The sequence below is a fragment of the Tauraco erythrolophus genome, chromosome Z, assembly GCF_009769465.1.
Source record: "Tauraco erythrolophus isolate bTauEry1 chromosome Z, bTauEry1.pri, whole genome shotgun sequence".
NCBI classification, from domain to species: Eukaryota; Metazoa; Chordata; class Aves; order Musophagiformes; family Musophagidae; genus Tauraco; species Tauraco erythrolophus.
The window spans coordinates 11,874,777-11,892,407 of record NC_141496.1 but is presented as its reverse complement, the minus strand read 5'-3'; the positions used below and the strand labels follow the sequence as shown (position 1 = coordinate 11,892,407).

General features: G+C 57.9%; 1 protein-coding gene across 4 annotated transcripts; it reads right to left on the bottom strand.

The window, feature by feature from the left end:
• Window positions 1–5,036: 5,036 nt before the first annotated feature.
• On the bottom strand, window positions 5,037–17,193 carry DNAJB5 (DnaJ heat shock protein family (Hsp40) member B5). Of its 4 annotated transcripts, none has more exons than XM_086629133.1 (4): window positions 17,156–17,193; window positions 12,567–12,811; window positions 9,861–10,459; window positions 5,037–5,270 (listed from the first exon to the last, which is right to left on the bottom strand). In XM_086629133.1, the coding sequence occupies exons 1-4, from the start codon at window positions 17,191–17,193 to the stop codon at window positions 5,037–5,039; spliced, it is 1,116 nt and encodes a 371-aa protein (XP_086485259.1). The 4 variants fall into 4 exon arrangements, with proteins under 4 accessions (XP_086485259.1, XP_086485258.1, XP_086485261.1 ...); XM_086629132.1 differs by lacking the exon at window positions 17,156–17,193 and adding an exon at window positions 15,924–15,991; XM_086629135.1 differs by lacking the exon at window positions 17,156–17,193 and having other exon boundaries at window positions 9,861–10,423; window positions 12,525–12,777.
• Window positions 17,194–17,631: the final 438 nt, after the last annotated feature.

Sequence of the window (17,631 nt, the reverse complement as noted above, 5' to 3'; positions counted from 1 at the left end):
AAAAAACAACCACAAAAGTAATAAAAAAAAAAAAAATCCACAAAATTCTAACCAGGCCCCGGCAGTTCCTTTGTGTGGTGCTGGTGTGGTCTGAAAACCTGTGTCTCAGGGTGCTGTCCCAGCACCCCTCGCTCTGGTGGAGTCCATCTGTACGTGTGCTTCCCTGCTGCGTGCAGGGGTTGCTCTTCACGCTTAACACCTCTTAGCTCATGTTAACGGAAGAAGTTGGTTTGGCAGTGTCTCTCCCCGGCCCTGCCAAGTAAGAGAGCCTGGCAGCAGGTATCTGGTGTTTCTTCTCCGGTGCTGGCCATGAGCTGTCAGATCTCCTGCTGCTTTGACTCCTCAGCAGCAAGGACTTCTCCAGCAACCCTTGTCAGCCCTGCCTGAAGGCAGGCACAAGGGAGCCCTTCAGCTGTCTCTGGAGCTTATGCTTAACCACTGTGGTTAGGGAAGAGGGGACACATTCCATGTGTCCTTGGGTTTCTGACAACAGCCTTGTCTCTGGTGCCAGCCTGCCCCATGTTGTGCCCCATACTCAGTAGTCGGGTTCTGATCATGGTTCTTGTCCTCGCTTTCCACGTCTTCTATCTGCCTGCCTTGCTCCTGGGTTTGTTTTACCGTCTCTGAACTGAAGAATGTGTTACTCCTGAGCTGCTTCGTGGTATGTATGAGAGAAGCCCTGGGACAGCTCCTATGGTGCCCACCAGAGCTGGGCAGGAGGCTGGAAACGGCCCAGCCCTGAGCTCCGGGGGAGTGAGCCTGTTCAAGACGACGGCTGTAGGAGGCACAGGGCAGCTGTGTGCTGCCAGCTTTCAGGGGGGTCCAGGAGCTGAGGGTTTCTGCAGAGGGTTAAGTACAGATTGTGTGGCAGAAGGCTGCCCAGGCTTTTGGGGCTGAGTCACAATGGAGAGGGCAACCTACCCCCTGCACGGCAGAAGCTGTGTGGTTTCTGGGTTCTGCAAGTTTCTGCCCCAAAGCCTGACAGATCTTGGAGGGCTCCATGAAACCAGCTGGATTTACATTCAAGGGAAGAAAGGAGTCTCAAAATGGCAGGAGGACGGACTGCCCATGAGAGGGGGCTTGTGCATAGCAGTGGGGAGAAACACACTGAAATTGGGAACACTGCATTTAAATAGCACAAGCTCCTGCTGGGGTAGGAGGCCATGGAGGCCCCTGGGGAGCGGGGGCAGCTCAGGTGCTCTGTCCTACTTGAGATCTCTCCACCGGCACTGCTCCTGCCCTGTCCTTATACCACCTCTGCTGAAGAAAACAGTGCTGCTCTGCTCGCTCCTGCCAGGGGGACGCTGGCCATCGCCGCCTCTGTTGGTAGTGGGGTTGAGGACAGGAGGGCTGGTGTTTCTTCTGCCTCTTTTTTGGATTAACTGGTACCTGGAAACTTCACTCCAGTGCTGCTTCCCTGCCTGTGCCCCCCGCTGCTCTGCAGGGATGCAGACACTGGCTTTACTTTCTCACCCTGCTGCTTCCCCAATGCCAGCCTGAGAGAGGTGACTCCAGCCAGGATGGGGAACCAGCAATCAGCTGCTTTCAACCTGGGAAGGGGAAAGGGCTGCTCTGCACCCGCTCCAGGAGCTCTCCAGGACTCTTCCCAAAAGCTTTCCCCAGCTCTGGCAGGGGATGGGTTTCTCTTTCCCTCCCAGTTTGGGACTGTCACCACCCAGCCAGCACTGGAGGAATATGCGTTCTGGCATCTGTCAGCAGGGGAGGCCGGGGCAAGCAGGGCAGGGGGTGGTGGGATGCGTGTCCCGGCTCCCCGCAGCCCAAGTCTTCCCTGCTACCTCTCATAATTGCAAATGATAATTAAATCCAGCAGGAGGGCTGCTAAACCTCATCTTTTCTCCTTGCTGCCTGTGGGACATGGCTTGTGGTGGGGAGAGCACCCACGGGAGCTCCGAGAGCATCTTCCCTTGCCCCAGAGCAGTGTAATCCTGCCGGGGGCTGAGGGTGTCCCCCAGATCAGCCCCCGCAACAGCTGGGGAGCTTGGCCGCCCTCCCCTCCCGTGAACCCCCAGCAGCCCCAGGAAAGCAGTTGGTGCCGGGGATTGGGTTTGGCCCCCCCATGCCCCTTTCTAGGGACCACCCACCAGCAGAGACCCCTGGTAGCCGCAGGGGCAGGAGCCTTCCCACAGCACCCTCCCCTACCCAGCATCTTGCTGGAGGGACTGGGTAACCTGCAGAGATGCTCGAGGGAGGAAGGGGCTGTTGGCTGGGACTTGCCCTGTATGGTAGGGGATGAGCGAGGGGGGCAGCTGAGGGCAGCCCTTTCATTGCCACCATGGTTGGTACCTCCTTCTGCCCTGCTGGGGCTCCCCTTGTGGCCCCAGAGCCACATCTCCAACAGCCAGGTCCCACAGGGACTGTGCGAGCTCATAGGTGCTGCAGCCCAGCCATGGTGGGTGCAGGGTGGGGGACCTCTCCCTGGCCAAGGTGTTGTGGGGTTAGAGGCCAGTCCCTGACCCAAGGGACTGGAGCCGTCCTGCAGCACCCCAAAACCCTCCGGGCCCAGCAGGCACTCTTGCCAGTGGAGGGCAGGCAGTGGTCATGCTCAACAGGTCCCCTATCCCTCTCTGGGCCAGGCACAGGTGCTCTATGGGCATCTCTGACCCCAGGACCATCCCTTTCCCATGGGCATCCCCTGGCCCACGTGCATCCGTCCCCCAAGGGCACCCCTCCTCCACAGATATCCTCTGCTCCATGGTTGTGCCCTCCCTATTGACATCCACTGCCCCACGGGCATCCCTTACCCATGGGTGTTTCTACTTCAAGGGCTTCCCCTCCCTGTGTCCATCCCCTACCCCATGGGCATCCCTTCCCCATGGGTGTTCCTATTCCAAAGGCTTCCCCTCCCCGTGTCCATCCCCTACCCCATGGGCATCCCTGGCAGCATCGCCAGCCTCCATGGCCAGGGGTGCTGTGCTGGCTCTGCCTGCCCAGCCTGCTCAGCTCACGAGCTGCCCTCAGCCCTGTCTGCTGTGTGGACTCCAAGTTTAGGCTTTTTGGGGTGATTTCACGGCCCTGAGCTGTCGCTTGAGAGGGTCTTGTGCCCCAGGCTGGTTACTCCCTTCCTGGCCAGCCTGGAAGGTCCCAGGCACCGGGCCGGCCCAGCAGTGGGGACGACCCCAGCACAGAGCCTCAGCCCAGCTGCCCATGTGACCTCAGCCTGGCATCTCCCATCACAACACACCCTGAGGAAGTGTATTTTTTTTAAAATACTTTATTTCTTTTTTCTCTCAATACTGACATTACAAAAAAAAAAAAATTACAAAAAGAAAAAAAAACCACTATAAAACATTCAGGTCTCATTGAAACTGAGAAAAACCAAGCAGCTTGCATCTGCACGCTGGCCTGTCTTCTCGGTTGCGGTGTCCACCAGGTTTTCTCTTCTTAAACTCCACAGGGACCAGTGGAGGGAACTGGCGGTGTTCCCTCGCCAGCCAAACCAGGCGATTAATTAAGCAGTGCCTAACGACTCTCCTCACCCCATATGACACACTGTACCGCTGCACACCCAGCCCTGATGGACGCCCCACGCTCACCCCCTGCCCCAAAAGACCCTCTGTTTCAAGTCAGTGATTTCTCTTTAAAAAAAAGGATTCCCGGGGCGAGGGGAATATTTTGGCAAGGGTTTTCTTGGCGGTGCTGTGGTGGAAGAGGAGTCATACAAAGCCAGGTCGAACACGCCTCCTGCTCCGTAGGAGCCCTTTCCCGGGAAAAAAAAAAACTGGCATGAGGCAAAGTGGGCCGAGAAAGGTAAGAAATATAAAAATTCTCCTGATGGAAATCCAAAGGTTTTAAAAAAATACAGCATTTGAAAACGAAGCCACCAAGCAGACTGCCTCATGCACCTCCCAGCTCCACCCCAACGCCCAGAAATACCTCCTGAATGAATCGTCCCTGTAGAAAAATATATACACGCGCCATTCTCGTCTTATTAAAAACCCTAAGGTTGACCTAAAACGCTAGTGAAACCCACAGCTCTGCTCACGCTCGGCTCTGCTCCCGCACCCAGACTTGTGCTACACACACCACCCCGTGACGGACCTGATGTTCATGTGGCTGAAACATCCACGCCTCCCCCTCACCCCCCCCCGCCAAAAAAGTCAGGGTGCACCATGCCAGGAACCCCAAAACGGGCAGAGAAAAACCTTTCTGGAGTTTATCTAACGAGCTCTATATATATGTATTTAAAAAAAAAAAAAGCAGCAATGCAAACTCAACACATCTGAACAAGAAAGCTTCACCCTGGGCGTTCCCCCCTCCTCCTGCTGGCTGGGGCTCCGCAGGCAGCAGGTGCAGGCAGGAGCTGCCCATGGGCACGAGACAGCCCCGGGCAGGGCCCAGAGGCTGGACAGAACTATCCCCATGTGCTCCATAGTTTGGCACAGCCGAGGTTCGGTTGTAGGCTTGGCACAGGAGAGCGGACCGCAGTCGGACTTGGTACCATGGTCCCAAGTGAGAAACAGTCCGGCTACAGGGGGGGCCACCGCAGGTGGGAGCCATCAGCACCGCGGTACAGCCGGGACCCCGAACAGCAGCAAGTATCAAAGAGGGGAAGAAAAAAAACCCAACAGCGGGGACGCCAGATCCTGTGGAGTCCTATTTACACTGCGCCAGACCCCGACAAGTCCAGCCTTTTGTGGGAAAAGTGGCCTGAAAAGCAGGTGACATAAAAAACCCCACATTGTGATGCACCTCCCCAGGGAAAAGGGCCCACATCGCTCGCATGTGCAAGGTGGAAAAGCTGGACCTCTAGGGAAAAAAAACAAAAGGTTTGGCAGCCAGGAGAGCCATGATGGACAGGAGCCTCCCCACTGCCGGATAATAAAACGGGCCAAGATTGATGAATGGGAAGAGAGGTGGATGGGGGGGGTAGGTCGGGTGAGATTTTTGGGGAAGGAAAGTGGTGTGAGGGGTCTTTTTTTGCATTTGAAAGTGCTGTGGCACCTCTGCTCCGTGTGGGCCAGGTGCTGTGGCACGTGCGTTTGGAGTATTGCTGCTTGGAGGACAGACCCCGGGCTCTAGGAGCACGGGAGGTGCTGCTTAAGGATCTGTCTCGTCTGGGGAGCTATTCTGTCCGGGAAGCGGATTTTGAACTCCACGATCAAGTCTCCTCGCTGGCTGGGGGCCTTGGGGAAGGGCAGCCCCTCCCCACGCAGTCTCTTCACTGTCCCCGGCTTGATGATGTCATTGCAGGGCAGCGGGATCACCCGCCCATCGATGGTGGGAATGTTCACGGTGCAGCCGCACAAGGCCTGTGGGGACAAGAGGGGACACACTGTCAGACAGGGCTGACACCCCAAAGCATCCTGAATCCCACATCCCGTTCCCCCACCCACTGCTCCTCGGGTTAAACCACCCAGCTCCATGTGGATGATGCCCAAGAGCATCAGCTGATGCTCACCTGTGCAAGTCCAGGTCTCTGCTGGTGGCAGCCCAGTCTAACCACTATGAACTGGGCTGGAGGAGCCGTGCAGGCAAGGGGCGCCCCAGGAGACAGGTACCCCAGCCTTATGGGAGGAAGAATCCCCCTCACCATTTCTTGGGTTCCCTGGGAGGCATCACCAGCAAGCACCCGGCACTCGCAGCAACAGGACAGGCTAAATTTAGTCTTTCCCAGCCTCACCGCCCAGCCTCAGGCAGCCGAAAATCCAACTGAGATCATCGGATGCCGCCGCGGTTCATCAGCTGTCACCCTCTGGACCCCGGCAGCTCTGCCTGGTGCTGGGGTTTATCTATAGCACAGCCCGCGTCCTGTCCCCCCACCAACAGCCCCCAAAAGGTTACACCGGCGTGGGAAGGCAGTGCAGCCGTGGCACAGCACCGAGCTTTCCTAGAAGACGGGGTCCCGGAGGGGCTGATCCCCATTGCCAGTCCCCATTGCAAAGCCAAGAGCTGGTTTCGGAAATGCCACCCTGTTGCACCAGAGCCCGTGGCGGTAGCAGCCGGGGTGGTGGGTGCCGTGGCAGCCGCAAGCCGGCCTGCATTAGCGAGCCACGTGATGTGGGAATGCAGCAAGAAAATCCTTGTGTCCTTAAATAACTCAGACAGCTCTGGCGTACACGTGGGCAGCATCGTCTCCAGGCTTTCGGCAAGGGCTGAGGGAGAGGACTGCGGAGAGATGCTTCTGGAAGAGAGTGGGGGTTTGCCAGGGGTACAGCCTCAAGCTTCCGGGGGGGGGGGGGGCTGGCACAGGTTCGCCCCTCCAAGCCAGGTCCTGGGGGTCCCAGCCCTCCCTAAACACCCTGAAAAGGCAGGGGAGGATGCAATTGCTGTTTCTGGGGTAGATGGGGGAATGTTCCGCATTTCCCTCCCCAGGAAAAGCCTCAGGTGGCAGAGCAGCAACAGGCACCAGGAGTAACATCTCTTCTTCTTGTGCTGGCCATTGGATCATGCCTGACAGCTGTGGCTTCTGTGGCTGACCCAGGGCTTTGCAGCTGGATGACTGCAAAGGAATCTGCGCCAGAGCCAGCTGGTAGACTCCAGTGAGCAGAGGACAGGAGAAATGGAGCCGTCTCCTTGCATAGCTCATCTGCATAGGGTCTCCTCCTGGGAAGGGTCTCCTCTAGGGATGAGCTTTTCTGTCTGCGAGAGGACACCCATTGCCAGCTCCGTGCAAGCAGCGAGTGCTTGGCTGGATCTCCAGCAGGTTGAGGGGGAGGCAAAGGACAATCTCTGCCCATCAATGCATTTCTGCACCGTGCTCACCCAAGGATGCTGGAGCCCTCCTGCTTGCTGGCGCCCACTGCCATGTGCCGTGGAGGGCTGCACGGGTCTGTGTGTGCCAGGGAAAGAACATCTCCAGTCACAAAATGGGAAGAACAGGAACTCCCTACGGGAGCATGTGGATGGGGCAAGCAGAGGGATGCAAGCAGGAGCGGGCGGTAACAGCGAAAGCAGACAGGATCTTAATGTTTCCTTCCTAGAGCCAAGACGCAAGAATCCGAGGCAATCGCTCCTCCGCCGTATGTCCCTGTTTTTCATTTTTCTTGCCCAACTTTGCTGGCATTTGGGAAAACGGTTGCCGAAGTAACACGAGTAACTGCAGGAGCTGCCCCGCATCCTAGAAGGAGGCTCGGTTTATCCCTAGAGATGAAATCACCGTGGGTTTGGTAGCTGAGCGCTGTGCTGTGAGAGCAGAACCTTATCTAGGTCAGCGTTGGGTCCTCCTCTGCTCGCAGCCACGCTGCGGGGGGAGGATGTCACCACCGGTCACGTCTCCACCGGGTGCCGATGCGCGTGGATGCTTCGAGGAAGGTGACGCCAGGTAAAGGATGCAAAGTGGGTGGCTGCCAAGGGCAGGCGTTCAGCAGGCAGCCGGACAGGCACAAGTCCCTGCCGGCAGTGCTGCCCGAGGATCTGCCGCCTGGGAGAGGCAGCTGCTGGCGGAGAGGTGTCACTCCTCCCTCCCTCTGCCTCCCACTGCAAGCCTGTAATTTTAGGAAGGGACACTTCCCTGCAGCCCATGAGTCCCTGGGGAAGCCCTCGTACACCTCTGGCTTCTACAGCAGCCGGGTAGAAAACACCCTGCGCCACCCCGGCTGAGGGATGTGGCACCCAGTGGGGCTGGGACATGAGGGCTGGGAGGGCGACACCTCCCCGGGTTGCTCTGTGGGATGGAGGAGGAGGAGGAGGAGGAAGATGGTCTCCTGAGTGCCCCCTGCCCCAGCACCAAGTGCTCTCTGTGCTAGCCAAGGGGTCTCCAGTATGGCCACGAGCTGGGTCACAGCATCCGCCACCTGCCAGCTCTGGGTACACTGTGCTGTGCTGCGCTGGTGGCAGCAGCAAAAACTAAGGCTCGAGCTAAAAAAAGGCAGCCTCACAAGGAGAAAGGGTGCAAGGAGAGTGCCCAAGGCTACGGCCGTAGGCTCAGGTGACGAATAGGTTGTAGTCCATCACATACTGAGGCGGTGGCATACGGAGTGGTGGAGCTCCTGACATTCGCTCATGCTCCAGAGAACTTAAGGTAATTCTTCTCATGGATGATAAAAGCAGCAGAGTACCACCCTGCCAAGCAGCAGTCTGGGGACGGCAGCCAGGCCAGCAGCTCCCCAAGGATGCCCAGCACGTTGGGTCTGTGGTGGGGGAGCACAGAGACCAGACAATCCAGCTCAAAGAGACAAGGAATTTGCCCGGACCAGCAATTTTCCACTCAGTGACTGCATTGTGCAAACCAAACGCCAGCGTGCACGCTTTGCTCACGGAGATCACAGGCACCCAGCACCAGCACTTCTGGTGCAACAGCGCACGGAGCTGGAGCAGGCTCCTCTGTTCCCTGCTCAAACGGCAACTCCAGGTGAGAGTCCCTCCAGCCCGAGCAGCACACGAACTTGTTGGGGGGGTTTATCCCTAGAGATGAAATCACCGTGGGTTTGGTAGCTGGGCTAATGTGGTCTGGATGTCAGCAGGGCCAGCTTGGGGTTAATTTTACAGATAGGGGAATGCACAGTAGGAAACATCTGAGATATGGCATGCATGGCTCCTTAAATAAGGCAGTCTCTACCAAGTATTTCTGGAGTGGACAGGGGAGCCAGACACCACAGGAATAACCTCTTCACTTTGCACTGTGAAGGAAATTCAGCTCCTGAGTCTGCAAGAATGACAGAATCACAGAATGGTTTGGGTTGGAAGGGACCTCAAAGATCATCTAGTTCCAACCCCCCTGCCATGGGCAGGGACACCTTCCTGTAGATCAGCTTGCCCAAAGCCTCATCCAACCTGGCCTTGAACACTTCCAGGGATGGGGCAAAGGTTAACTCGAACTGAGTTTGCTTCAGCAGCACCTAGCTGTGCTCGATCCATGCGGCTGCTCCCTGGCCCCAGCACACCCGGTCGCAGCCCCAGCTGGGACACAGAGCCATGGCAAAGCTCTCCCAACTCGCTGGCACACTAACAAGCTCACGTTTCCCTACCTCAGGTCTGGCCCATTGAGCTTATTTCTATTAAACGCATTTGAGAACATAAATCTGTCTTCAGGAAAAGAAAAAAAAATCAGCTCATTAAGAAGACAGACAGTGTCTACAGTCTGAAAGGAACAGCAAATGGCAGCTGCCAAAAACGTCAACGTTAAATGCAGCTGCCAGCTGGGATTTATTAAAAGGTGGTTATACAGCAGCGGCGGTGAACAGCACGTCTTGTACTGGGGTAATCGCCCCTTCCTCTCCCACCTTCACCCAGCTTGCTGGCTCTGACGCATCCAGCCCTGCCGTGACCTCCAGGACTGGCAGCCTGGATGTGTTGGGCTTTTCTCGCTGGCTGAATATTTTGTTTCTTGTTTTTTTTATCTAGGAAAGCCAGAATCAAGAAAAACAGCTAAAGCATTGCTCGGACAGGGTGAGGTACCACCTTTCTCCACGTGACCCTGCTCCCTGTCCGTGGGGAGAGGCACACAGCTCTGTCCTGGGCAGTAACTGAGCCACAGCAGGCTCAGCTACGAGAACAAGCAGGGACCAGACTCATGCTAGCCAACTTGGATTTTCCCTTGTTCCTTCAGAGGATCTGGGCTCTCTTCCACATGTGAATACCCTACGTTAAAATAGAAGGACAAGACATACGGGGAAGGGAGGAAATGGGTAAATACCACCTGCGTTGGCTCAAGAAGCAAGGCGCGTTCAGCAGGCACCGTAGCACCCATGTCCTACACTCAGCACGGAGGTTGAGCATCTCCAAAACCAAGCATGAGTTGGCCTCTGGAGCTCCTCTCTGTAGAGGACTTTGCTCATATCTCTTGCGACCTACCTCGTTCTTCCTCACCATTGCAGGACAAGGACTGACTCCTGTTTTGGCCCCTTGTGCCACCACCTAGGGCCACCTCCCACCTTGAGAGATTTCCCACCCATACCCACCTCTTTAAGACTGATGTTCGCCGTGTAGACCACGTTTGTCCCATCCCTCTTGAAGTGCAAGTGAGGCTTGTCCTTGAGGATGAAGATGATGTCAGCAGGGATGTTGTCTGGAGTGGCATCTCCTTCTTTGGGAAATGTGATTTTGGTTCCCTCCTTCCAACCCTGTTTGATGACAATGTTTAGGATCTTGTCCTCGGCCCTCATGGTCCAGCCATCAGCATTGAGCCTTCTGCGAGTGATCTTCATCCTCTTGGTGGAGCCGTGGTAGATCTCTTCCAGGGACACCTTGAGCTCATGGATGATGGGTGGGTCTTGGACCTTTCTCCGTTTGTGCAGGGACTCCTGGTGCCGCCAGTGAACCCCGTTAATGCCACTGAAGCCAAACCGGCTGAAGGCACTGAAAGGGTCATCATCGTCATCAATATCCATATCTTCCTGGTCAAAGCTGTTGAACACCCAGGAGCAGCTGCTGGCAAAGAAGATATCAAAAGGGTTGGAGCCTCCAAAGAAGGATGCGAAGGTGGCATGGGGGTCTCCGTGGAAGGTGTAGTGGAAAGTGTTCCCTGAGCCACTTGAAGAGCCATCTCCAGTTTTGAGACCTGGAAGAGAAGGGGGAAGACGAGACATTAATGCTCCTTAACTTTCCACATAGGAGCATGGTCTCTACTGGCTCCAGGCAGCCCTTCCAACAGCTCCTAGGGGTGCAGGTCACCTCCTCCAGCCCAGTCACCTGTGGAAACTGGGCCAGGAAGGCATCACCCCAACCCACGACACACAGTCCTGCCCCTACACCCAGCAAGCTTGAAAGCTGTTCAGGATTTGTCCTCGCTACCCCAACTGAGCACTTGCTTGGTTCTCTCCACCCAATTAACGGCCTTTTCATTTAAAACATTTCCTGACCAGCCTATCTCCATTTTTCCCCATGGGCAGGATCCCTTCTGCCCAAATAGCTCTGTCTTTTGGGCTACACTGATGGTCACAGTCCAGGAGCGAGCATCACATCCAGCACATGAGAAAAGGCTTTGAGCTCAGCGAGTGACCATGACTCTTGGTGGCAGAGCAGGTGGAGGTCAGCAGACCTCCAGGTCAGCACACGGCTCCCTACATACAGACTGTACACAATGCCAGGTAAGCTCAAGGTTTGGATCTTTTGGCAACTGTTCCCATGGGAAATTTCCCTCCCAGATCCTGGGATGAGCCTTATGTCACTGTAACCCCCCCAAAGACCCAAGCAGCCAAGGCACACAACAAGTGTCCCCCTCAACGGCTCTGCAATGCTATTTTTGACCAGGAGGGGCCAGGAAGGGTTAAGCCAAGCCTAGCTCAAGGACTATTTTCGGGGCACGACAGTGACAGTGCAGGGCTATTTCTGACACTGTGCTGTGCCTCATGCCAGGCCCCCCTGGCAGCAGGAGAGAGGAGAGGAGAGGACAAACACACAGAGTGGGCAAGTTTGGGGGTCTTTTCTGATTGATGAAGTTAATATTCTGGGTGGGTCGAGGGGCTTTCGCTTCACCTTGCCTGCTGCAGCATGCGGGACCCAGAAGCCCCTCATAATGCTGATCCCCAAGACATGTTGCTCCAAAAAAAGGCCTCTGATGGGAAATGAAAGGCTCAGGGGGACCACAGACCACAACTGGTCCAATGCTGTTGGGGTAAGGCGAGGGCTGCTCTCCCCTTCCTCCTCAACTCGCTCTTATTTTAGATGCCTTCAGCAGTGGGGATTTTGCCAAATCCCTGGCGAGCCCCCATCCCTAACAGACTGTTCAGCCTGGAGGTTTCACCTCTAAACCTGTGACGCCAGCCTGACCCGGGTCTGATTTCAGGTGCCTCGAGGGAACGGCTGGTTTCGCACTTGAGACGGCCTCTTCTCATTTTACAGAGTGGCAAATCACTGTGCCTGGTGCATCCATCATAGCCCTGACATAACCAACGGGTCGAGAATTAACCCACTGCTGGATAATTCTGCCGGTGGCTCGTTAGGGGATGCACCTGCCCGCTGGCCCCGTGAGAGGGGCTGCCTCTTTCACCCAGCAGCCTGCTCCTGCCAGACCTCCTGCTCTTTTAAGCACCCAAGCCCTGGGCTGATTAATGCAGATGCTATTCAGCGCTCTCCTCGAATGGGGTTGCGCTCTTCCATCTTCGACTAATAAGGCTGCCTTCGGTGCAGCAGCTCTCCTCCTCCTCCTCCGTGCCAACCACCAGACAACAGCAGCCGCTTGGTTTCAAAACAAGGACCTATTACTTAAATTGGGAAAAGCTTTGAATCCTGTAGGTCAGCCCGTACCAGGGAGGAGAGTGGGACCAGTGCCCAAATGCGGGGGAATATGTGGGCAAAAGTGGCACTTCTCTGCTGGGATATTTAAGTCAATTAAAGGGTTGCTAACGAGTTACCCCAGGTATCACCCAGGAGGCAAGCTCCTTCCACTTCTATCATCTCAGCCAGCTCCCGAGACAGCAGGGAGAGCCTAGCCATCCCAGGAAGCAGGGTGGTGGGCTGGAAAAGCAGAGCTGCCCAGGGAGGAGCAGGTCGAGAGGTGACTTCTGGCATCAGCGGAGCCCTCCCCAGTTTTGTGGCTATCAGCCCTGTTACAGGAGCAGCCACGAACCATAGGGATATGTCCATGCGAAAATGCTCCCTCATCTATAAAATACACTTTGGACCCCACGCCCCTCCCTCTGCGCGGGCAGCGCTCGTCCCCTTACCTTCTTCCCCATACTGGTCGTAAACGGCTCGTTTCTTGGGGTCGCTCAGGACATCATAAGCCTCCGCAATCTCCTTGAACTTCTCCTCGGCGTTGGGATCTTTATTCTTGTCGGGGTGATACTTCAGGGCCATTTTCCGGTAGGCTTTCTTGATTTCATCCTCGTTGGCGCCGGACTGGATGCCCAAAATCTTGTAATAGTCCTTCCCCATGACGGCGACGCTGCCGGGAGCCGAGTACTTATTCCTGAAAGCAGAAAGACAGCTCTCCGTAAGGCGAGTGTCACACTGGGGCAGCTGGGGACGGGACCGGCACGCACTTATCGCGGAGCCGACGCTCCCCACGTCCCACCGGCCAGCAGCACCAGAGCCGGCTCAAGTCCACGCTTCCCACCGGAGGTCAGAGCCCCGGTGCCAGGACGTGCCCCGGCTCCAGTTTTACCCTCCTGAGCCCCACAGTGGGGACGGGGAGACTCATCTCTGAGGCTGACGGGGAGAGGGAGAGCCTGAGCCAGGGCACAGCGTTATTATAGGGGCCACGCCACCGCTCACGTCAGGCCGGGGCCGTGTCCCTGTCCCGTCCCCCCGCACTGAGCCAGGAAAGCTGAGCTATGTCTAAATGTAGCTGCCGGCCCGTGTCCGTCCCCCCTCCTGGTTGTCTCCCAGCCGGGGACCCGGGATGGGAGTTGGGGTGATGACAGCAGGTTTCTAGAGGCTGAAAGTGTCGGCAGGAACCGTGCCTTCACCTTAAAGGAACTTCAAACATTTTGTTCCTGAAAGCAATTGGCATTCAGCTGGAGATAAGTGCCTCCGGCGTGTCAGAGCTGTAATTTGTATTTAGTGAAGAGGGAACGGAGCCGTTAGACAGAAACATCTTGTGATGGTGGGAGGGCTTTTTTATTTTTTTATGTTTTAAAAAAAAAAAAAAGCCACTTTCCAGCCTGACTTGCACTCCCCGAGAGCCTTCAGCTACATCTTGCAGTAAGCCAGAAACCCAGGGCTTGCTCCCTCCATCGTGTGGGGGCGATGCCTATACTAAGGCATGGAAAACCTGGTGGCCGTAATCCCAGGGAGGAAGAGGACGGGCGATTACTTCAACTCCCTGTCATGTTGCTGGAGTCATGGAGACCCAGAGAGAATGGGAGGGCAGCTCCTCCGGGCAGAGGCTAAGCAAGCCCTATGCTGCTCCACAGATGCTTCCCGATGCTTCTTCACCTTCGGTTATCCAACAGCAAATTCCTGGCCCCCCTGAGCCTGGCCTGGCCCCCCACCTCACCCAACACCACTCAGCACTGGCTGCTGGCCCTGCTCTTCTTCCAGGTGTTGCCCCAGCAGACCCTCTGCTCTCTGTTAGGCCCTTCTGCTCACGTCCTGCTCCCTGCTACGGTCCAGGTTCCATCCCATCCCTGCTCCAAACGCCCCGGGGCAGCCCCAGCCCATCATGCCCCTCCAGAAGATGTATTTCTGGATGAGGTGCAAGCCTTAGCCCTTTCCTTCACCATCACACAAGTCACCAGATGTTCCCATAAGCTCTACCCATAAGATCCCAGTGGAGGTCAGGGAGAGAGCCTCCCCAACCACAGCCGCTCAGAACGGGTGGCCGGGCACCCCCAGGTGCACATCCACAGTGCTATCCTGAGCCCCTGGCATCCATCCCACGAACCTGAGGTTAGCCTTGGGTCATGCCTCAGGCAGTAACCCCTCAGGCAGTAACCCCTGGGCAGCTGCTAGGGGGGGGCTTGGAAATCATTCACCTTGATTCAAACCACTAACTTCTGCTCTTTTTTGCCCCAGACACGGAGCAGGACCTTTGCTGTAGGGTAGGGGGGCTGAGGCACCCAAGGCACGCACCTCTGAAGGACGCAGAGAGAAGATGGGGGCACCCACAGACACGTGAGGCAGCTCAGGGGGGTGGGGAACAGAATAGGTGGGAGAAGGTCTCCGGGGGTGTAAAGAGCATCCGGCAGCGTCTCCCGCGGCAGCTCCTGGATGCCAGCACGTTTCTGTACCAGCTCTTCCACGCAGAGCTGCCGCCAGCATTCAGCCCACGCCGGCGCGGGGGGATGCTCTACCCCCTGCCTGCCTCCACCTCCCCATCTGCCCTCCCTGCGAGGATGAGGGGCTGCAGGAGGCCCTGGGGTGAGCAATGCCAAGGAGGTCCAAAAGGTAACCTGCCAATCCCCCCCCAAACGTCAACCCAGCACCTCCCTTCCCCGTGGCAGCCTCCAGTGCCGGACAGGGGCTCTCTGCGACCAGCACCAGGACCTTCAGCAGGATTTGGCCCCTTTCTGGATGATGCCAACCCTCGCACAGGGAGGGTAAGCCAAGCAGCACCGAACACAACCCTGTTGCACCCTGGCTTGAGAGGCACAGAGGTGGGAAATCTTCAGTTGTTCCTCCCACCGGGGACCACAGCGCCTGGCCCCAACCCTGCACAGCCCAATCCGACGGCACCACCGGGACCCCCTCGCCCGGCCAAAACCCCAGGGCGCTTCCCTTGAAAATACATCCTGTCCCGATAAAATGCTGTCACCCCCCTGTAAGATCTCCAGTCTTGACCACTGAGGAGTCTTTGGCCAGGGTGAGGATGCTGTCCCAGCCAGGGACGCCTTCATTGTGCTGGGATAGGGGAGGAGGGTATTTCTATACCGAAACGCGTGCCCGTGCCGCGGTTTACCGTACCGGTGAGGACCAGCCGCTGGCGGGTGACCCGGTGGGTTCAGGCACGCTCCGGAGGTGACGCTCACATGCAATGATGGCAGATGACGGTAAAACACGACTCTGTCCCCGCAGAGCCTCCTTCCCTCCCTCCCTCCCACCTCCCGGGGATCAGCTGCGCCTTGCCACCGCTCCTCTCCCCCTTCTGCTCAGTCATCCTCTCCTGCCTTCCCATTTAACCCCCTCGGGAGCGGGGAGGGTGGGGGGGGAAGGTGCCGCAGGGCGGGTTTCAGGCGGGCGAAGCAATTCCTTTATCCCCAACCCGGACGCCTTCAGACAAGCCAAGGCTGGTGGCCTCGGCGAAAACCACAAGCATTCCCTGGCCATGCCGAGCCAGCCCAGCCTACATCCTCCTCTTGTAACCACATACACATGCACAAAAAAATAATAAAAAATTAAATCTTTGTTCCGGCCCCGCACATGACATCAGCCCGTGCAACCTCTGGATGAGCGCACCAGCTGAATAACGATCGTTTGACATAATCCCTCCGCTCGCCAGTCATCTAAGGGAACAAACCCACCCCGGTGGCACCACTGGGGAGAATTTTTTTTTTTTTCCCATCTCAGGGTGCAAGGTCACCGCGGGACGCCGGGGACGGTTTAACGAGGACACAAGGTCAAGAGGCGTAAAACTCACTTACCGAAACTTTACGAACACATTCAGAGTCCAAGCCGTCATTTTTAAAGGCTCTAGTTTTATTTTAAACATCGCGGTTGTCCGCAGGCGCCGGCAGGAGCTGTGTGCCTGGCTGGGTGGCACCGGGGGGCGGCAAGTGGACGACGGAGCGGAAGGTGCCGGCTTGTGCCGGGGATGCCACCACCGCCAAGGGATGCTCGGGTGGCGAGCCTGCCCCTCCAGCTCCGCCGTCGCGCCCAAAAGGCAGCTCCTCGCCAGCCTGGCAGCCGCGGTTGACTCTGACCTCCGCTCTCGGGGCAGCTCCAAAAGGGGTTCCGTGGCGGACAGGCGGGCGAGTGGGAGCCAAAGCGGTGCTGCCGGGAAGCTGCCGGCGAGCTGCCGTCCTTCGCGCGCTTCCCAGCCGCGCTTGGGGGGACCCTTCGGCAGAGTCGCTCGCCCAGACGTAATTTTCCTTTTAATGGGTTTCTCGCCGCTTTCTTGCTAAGCTGCCGGATTAAGACACTTCTGCCGTCAGCCCCGGCATCCTCCCTCTCCACTGCCACACAGCCCCCCGGCCGCCCCGGTACCGTCGCGTCCCCCACGCAGCCCCCGCCGAGGAGCAGGGAGCGCAGCCAGGAGCCCCCCCAGCGTCCCCAGAAACGGCTCCGCTGACGCCCAGGGCCGCGCGCCCGCCAGGCGAATCGGGGAGGGAGAAAAGTAGGGCGGCGGTGATGTGGGGGGGGGGAAAAAGTCACGTCAACCAATCTGCACCTCGCCGGCTTTCCCCTTCGGATGTGCGGGGGTCCTTGCATCCCCCTCTTGGGGCGCCGGCACCAGTCCCCCAGCGGAAGCGGTCTGGCCGCAGCGCTTCCACCCAGCAACTGGAGCCCCCTTCCACCGCAGCGGGGCACCGGGACGGTGCCTCCTCCGAGCCTGGCGGCGCAAAACCTACTTCTGAGAAGTCACCTTCAGGTGCGCCAAGGAAATCCAATGCCACCGCGTCCCCCACTACCCCGTCCGTCACCTTCACTCGCGAGCCTCCGAGGGCATCCTCTCCGGATGCTCCGCACCGAAATTGGGCAGCCACGCCGGGACATCGCCGGGCAGCTCCCTGCATCCCACCCTTGGCGAGCAAAAATGTTGTGCGGGTGACGTTCCCCAGCCCGCTGCCTCCCCAGGTGTTGGGGGTCCGGTGGCTCGCTGGGCACCGAGCACCAGGATGGGAGAGCCAGGGTGTGTGCCAGGATGGGTGCGTACCTCTCGGCGCGGCTCCAGAAGAGCAGGATGGCCGGCATGGCAGCGTATCCCGGGTTCAGTCAGGGAGCCGGAGGGGATCTCTGTGCGCCGGGGCAGGCAGAGCCACCCGTGCCAGTGCCGGCTGGCAGCCACAGGCAACCAGGCAGCAATGTCATGACTACCCGCAGTGAATCATCCCCTCCCCGGGCCCCCACACGCACCGCCCGCCTCCCCCTCCCCACCGACAGCCCCACCGGGGTGCCGGCACCTGCGTGGGGACGGGGTTAACCCTCCCCTCGCTGCCTCTGCTGGCGCAGCCCCCGCTGCCAGCCCCGACGGCTACCGCCTCCTGCGTGGGGATGGGTCAAGACCCCCCCTCAGTGTCTCCCCGTGCAGAGTCCCCCCGTTTCCATGCCCACGGGGTGCCACCTTCTGCGTGGGGACGGGTCAAGATCCCCCCTCAGTGTCTCCCCGTGCAGAGTCTCCCGTTTCCACAC